This window comes from Pollachius pollachius (genome assembly GCF_949987615.1).
Source record: "Pollachius pollachius genome assembly, chromosome: 2".
NCBI lineage: Eukaryota > Metazoa > Chordata > Actinopteri > Gadiformes > Gadidae > Pollachius > Pollachius pollachius.
Window position 1 is genome coordinate 21323949 of NC_136935.1, and position 5946 is coordinate 21329894.

At 46.1% G+C, this 5946-nt stretch overlaps 1 protein-coding gene across 1 annotated transcript in view; it reads left to right on the top strand.

Moving 5' to 3' along the window:
- LOC307071288 (E3 ubiquitin-protein ligase pellino homolog 1-like) overlaps positions 1-1166 on the top strand; it is a gene marked incomplete at both ends in the record, with an annotated part of 20391 nt that extends 19225 nt beyond the window's left edge. The window contains one exon of the mRNA XM_079730273.1: positions 1091-1166. Within this exon, the coding sequence (XP_079586399.1) occupies positions 1091-1166 (76 nt within the window). The remainder of the gene's footprint in view (positions 1-1090) is intronic.
- Positions 1167-5946: the final 4780 nt, after the last annotated feature.

Sequence of the window (5946 nt, forward strand, 5' to 3'; positions counted from 1 at the left end):
GGGAATATGGATGAATGTCTTCCATTTCATTAGAGGTAATGGACTGCAAACGTCATTTATATATATTCATTTAATAGATTTAAAACTTGGGGATTTTAATAATCAAAATGGCAGATCATATTTTGCTCTTGGCTATTAATAGTAAAACTAGGGAACCTGATACAAAATACCCTAACCCCAACCCTTAACCACAGTTCCCATCATATGCATTCACCGACTGTCATCCATTTTGTTTTAGCAGACAAAATATTGTCATACCTGACGGTAAAAACGGCCATATTGCACACAACCTAGGTGGCTGCCACCAAACAAAAGGACGCAGGCTGGTGGTGTTGAAAGACCGGTTTATTGAAAAAGGGTTGTGAATAATGACACATGGTGCTCCATGTTGTTATGCTGGACATCTCCCTGAGTGTGTGTGGATGATGGCTGGTTTAACCTGTTGCATACTGATTACTCAATGTGCAACAGGTGTTCTGCCTCACCCAGCCCCAGCATCCAATCAGACTCCGCCACCTAAGGCTGCTTAAACCAGCCATCACCACACACACTCCCACGGTGACGTTTTGCTGTTTCCTCGAAAGTCGATCGGAGTGCTGTACGAGCAAACGTCGATATGGGTCATTTTGGACAACCTATACAAAACAACTGCCCTTTAGGTTGGAGATCACATTGTCTGATACTATTACCCAATGTTGCACCTATTTGCCATTTTCAAGTTGACCTTAAATACTGTTTTTAATCTCCTTGTGTCTCCAGCTACTCGTGGACCTTTTGAGTAGCATTTCTCATTCTCTGGTTTTGACATGAACTTTGAAAGCGAACTTGATTCCTAATTCCCTCCCACTCTTTTAAGACCTTTAACGGTACAGTACAATGCATATTGTGACAATTGTCACTCGGCAGTCTCTGACTGTCCAGCCTATTACACCGTGCATAGAAGTTCCTGAACCAAACATAACAGATTTGCCCGACTACTTATTGTGCAAACACTATTTATGTGCAGTGCTTCTATTTCATGCATGCATTCTTTATGTCTAAGTGGGGCACTTATCCTCATTGTCATCCTCATTGTCATCCGCTTATCCAGAGTCGGGTCGCTGGGGCAGCAGCTGAAGCAGGGGGCCCCAGACTTCCCTTTCCCAGGCCACATTGACCATCTCTGACGGGGGGATACCGAGGCGTTCCCCGGCCAGTGTTGAGATATAATCTCTCCACCTAGTCCTGGGTCTTCCCCTAGGTCTCCTCCCCACTGGTCGTGCCTGGAACACCTCCCAAGGGAGGTGTCCAGTGGGCATTCTTACCAGATGCCTGAACCACCTCAACTGACTCCTTTTCTAAGCAGAGGAGCAGCGGCTCTAATCCGAGTTCCTCACGGATGGCCAAGGACTCCATCCACCGGTTTCCTGCTAAGAGTCATGGCCTCCGATTCAGCGGTACTGATCCTTATCCCAGCCGCATCACCCTCGGAGGCGAGCCGATCCAGTGGGTGCTGAACATACTCAGATTCAGCTTTATTGGCGAAGTTTGCATGACAAACAAGGAATTTGACTTTGGTAAACCCTTTGCTTAACACTTAACCTATTGTATATATATTAAAAAGAAAACACAAAACAGAAAGAACAGTACAAAATATAAGGTATACAGTAAAATTTGCAAAAAAGAATATACAATAATATAAGAGGGAGAAACAATATAAGGGGAAGAAATGGTGCAATATCTGTGCAGTCAATATACTGTCAGAGATTTAAGATTTCAATAAAAATATAAATACAGTGCAAGGGAGTTCAGTGCAATAGCAATATATTAATAACAATATTGGAATTGAAAATTTTAAATATACATGAGGTAGATGCAGATAGACCTTGTTCAGTGAAAGGGTGGGGGGTATTTCTGAGCCTTCAACAAACTGACTGCTTGGGGAAAGAAGCTGACTTTGTGTCGGCTGGTTTTGGCAAACAGCGCCCTGTATCGCCTACCAGAGGGAAGGAGGTTAAACAGTTTGTGACCAGGATGTGAGGGATCTAGGGTGAATTTGCTGCCCTTTTCCTCACCCTGGACTGGTACAGGTCCTCGATGGTGGGAAGGTCAGCTGCAATGATCCTCTCCAAATCCCGTATTGTCTGTTGCAGTCTGGCCCTGTCCCGTTTGGTGGCTGACCCAAACCAGACAGTGATCAAGGTGCAGGTGACAGACTGAATGATGGCTAAGTAGAAGGTGGTCAGCAGCTCTTTAGGCAGATTAAACTTCCTTAGTTGTCGCAGGAAGTATAACCTCTGCTGGGCCTTTTTCTGGACGGAGTAAAAGTGGGGACAACATTTTAGGTCCTGTGAAATGGCTGTACTCAGGAACCTTAAGGAATCAATAGTGGACACTGTGTCGTTCTGGAGGGTGAGGGGGGGAGTGGGGGGGGGGGGGGGGGGGGACTTCTCCGAAAGTCCACTGTCATCTCCACAGTCTTCTTGTGGTTTAACACCAGGTGGTGCTGACTGAACCATTGGACCAGCTGTTCCACCTCCTGTCTGTTAGCAGACTCAACATCCTGGATCAAACCAATTAGGATGGTGTCATCTGCCAACTTCAGGAGTTCTTTGAGGTGATTCTTTGAGGTGCAGTCATTAGTGTAGATGGAGAAGAGCAGCGGGGAGAAGACACACTCCTGTGGGGCGCCAGTGCTGATGGACCGGGTTTCGGATAAGATGCTTCCCAGTTTGACATGCTGCTGCCTGTCAATCAGGAAGCTGATGATCCACTGACAGGTGGTAACAGGTACTCCAAACTGGGTGAGCTTCTGATGTAGGATTTCAGGGATGATGGTGTTGAACGCCGAGCTGAAGTCCACAAACAGTATCCTGGCATACGTCCCTGGGTAGTCGAGGTGGTGCAGTATGTATCGCAGACCCATGTTGACAGCATCATCTGCCGACCTGTTTGCCCTGTAGGCAAATAGCCTACAATCGCTCTATACATATATATTTTTTTATTACACTCATATTTTGTAATATCTTGTGCTTTTTTGATATTTGTCATACATTTTTGCTTTTAAACTCGTATGATGGGACTGATCTCATTAATTTGAGGATGATGCACCGGTTTAGACTGGCTGCATATCTCTGATACCTTCTGCTATACTAAGACGGCAGAGTCAAAACCCTACAATCCTGGGCATTGAAGGCAGACATGCGACGCCACCCTCACCAGCGCTGACCACGATAGGAAGGATGCTCCCGATGAACAACCTCCGAAAATAAAGTCATCCATCACTAGATGTTGCAGTGTCTCATAACACATATCAGGAACCTCACAAGTAACTACTGCAATCACAAAAGCCGGAGTCATAGCGAAGGCCAAGGCAGTTCAGGCCAAGATGAAAAAAAATGGGATTGACTTCAACTGGAGGAAACTTTTCTTGTAGCTGAACTAAATGCTCTCTAGCTCAAGGAAGATGCAGTGGCTGCCTGGTTCAAGTATGGGAAGGAGCAACTGGAGATTAACAGATGACAGATTAAGTTGAAGACAAAGTCCATCCACCCCTGTCAAAAGTACTGAGCGCCTTCAGAAGGACAGAAGATGTTACCTGACTCGTTATATTCCTCTGAATCATTCAGAACACACAAGCCAGCTAGTTCATCTTATAGTGGAGCTTCCCAATGCACTCTCTACCCCCTCATCAATATCATCTTACCAAAGCAGGCCACAGCAGAGGACCAACACAGGAGGGGAAAGTGATCAGGTATTTTTATTGCTTAAAATTAGCCTGTCCCTTCTGGTCTGACCAGGTTGGTCAACCTCAGGAACACAATCAGGCCTGGAAAGCAAAAGTCAACAACCTTGACCTCAAAGCTAGTAGATAGATGGACCTGCTAGGCAAGTGGTTGGGTAAGATGTCTACGACCTTACACTCAGGTCAGTCCAAACAAAGCAGTACTCTCTTGGACTTGAGATGATTAAGGAGGGACTGGTTCTCCAGAAGCCATGGAGAAGAGCATAATGTATCTTTCATTCAAGTCAAGCTCCTCTAAAATACCTGTGTCTGCACATAATAATTAAGTGTCCTCCGCTGCTAAGGGCCTGAGGACGGAAGAGACAAACAATACAGAACCCTGAGAAACGAGGCTCTCTTACTGCTTCAACCTTTTACATAATGTAGAAGCTTCAGAAGCATGAGCTTGGATGACTGTAAGACATTCTTGGAAGATGTTTCCGTGCACTTGTCATCAAGCATGAACCTGTGAGTCCGCCATCAGAGGCCCAGAGTGTGAGCACCTGGCCGCCCCTCCAACCAGGTCCACCACTCTGAACCTCTAATAACCAGTTTAGAGATAATACCCCAAAACCAGGAGCAACGTACCCCAAACACCACTTAAGACAGATTGCAACCAAAATATGCCCTTTACTCAGAAACCCCATTCCTACTACGGAGAGGGCTGTCTGCATCGGTGGTAATGAGCATGATGAAGACATACATCCTGGACAGCAGCCCACTCAACTGACAGAAACGAGAGTCACAGAGTACTACAGTTTGAAAAGCACACGTTGCCATCTGTCCCACAGACGGAAACAAAGAGCACAACTACAGAGAAAAACCAAGGAGAGACTATTTTCTGTCGGACAGATCGCCCCCTCCATGGAGACATGACCTTTCTCCTGCTAATGGAAAAGGAATTCTTCTGAGATGACCCAACCAGCTGGGTGGCTCACTCCCTTTCTAAAAGCCACAGAACACTCTCTGACAACAGGTCTCAAACCAAACCTGAAATTTAAGCACAATTCATGGAGTTCATGCAAGTAATCCACATTTACAATGACCACACAGAAGTTGCCCAGCAACTAAAAGAAGGCAAAGCATGTCCGAGCTTGACACCTACAGAAGCCAGGCAGCACATGTGTGGTCCTTGCCACCAGTTCAAAGGTTGACGCTGTCTCCCTGAATGACATGCTTTGCCGACGATGTTCCGCTATTTCCCGGTACTTGTGGTGGAGAGTCGGTTGGTGGATAAGCGGTTGAAAGTTCACGTCATTGGTAAAGAAAACATCCCCTGCAGTTGCTGTCTTTGGCCTATGGAGGGCAGCGACAAGATGGAGAAGTTATATGGCAGTGGTGCCATAAAGGTAGTCACTCGTTTTGCATGCATGTATTTATTTCTGATAGAATAGTCTTATTTTCCATGGGCCCCCCTGCCTGGTTCCTGATTTTACCTGCATCAGAATCTCCTGGAATCACCCAGGAATTTAGCTCCTCCTGGGATGCCCCCCACTAGCACCAAACAGGAAGACTGGGAAATGTAGTTCCTAAGGAGGTACTCCTGATAATGGTTCCAGTCTTACCGTTTGGGGCTAGTGAGGGGCGTTGGATCATCTTAAAGAACTACACATTCCTTGCATACACGTATCCTTCTCCTCTTCCAAAGCCTCCTAGGTGAAGGTTACCTGAGGAGATAATCACTGGGGGGGTGGTCCATAGAGCCAAGCTTGCCCCTGGAGATCGCTGGACTCATCGTAGAGGACATGGATCTGAAGATGGACACATTATAATTCTACACAGACAGTGAAGTGATGTGAGGCTATCCACACAATCATGATATAGAACAGTCACCAACAACATGATATAAGGTGCAGAAAATATGCTATGGGGGTGGCTTGGTAAGCAGAACAGCAGGCTAGCCAGGGATGGTAATCAATAGAGCTGGTGGTGACTGGCCAATGACAGCCTGGATGTTCCCAACACACACACACAAACACAGTCAGACTCACACACACACACACACACACACACACACACACACACACACACACACACACACACACACACACACACACACACACACACACACACACACACACACACACACACACACACACACACACACGTTGATATTGCGGTCACCATAGCAATGAAAGATAAATCCTGGAGGAGGGAGGTGGTTAATACTTTATATTGCACTT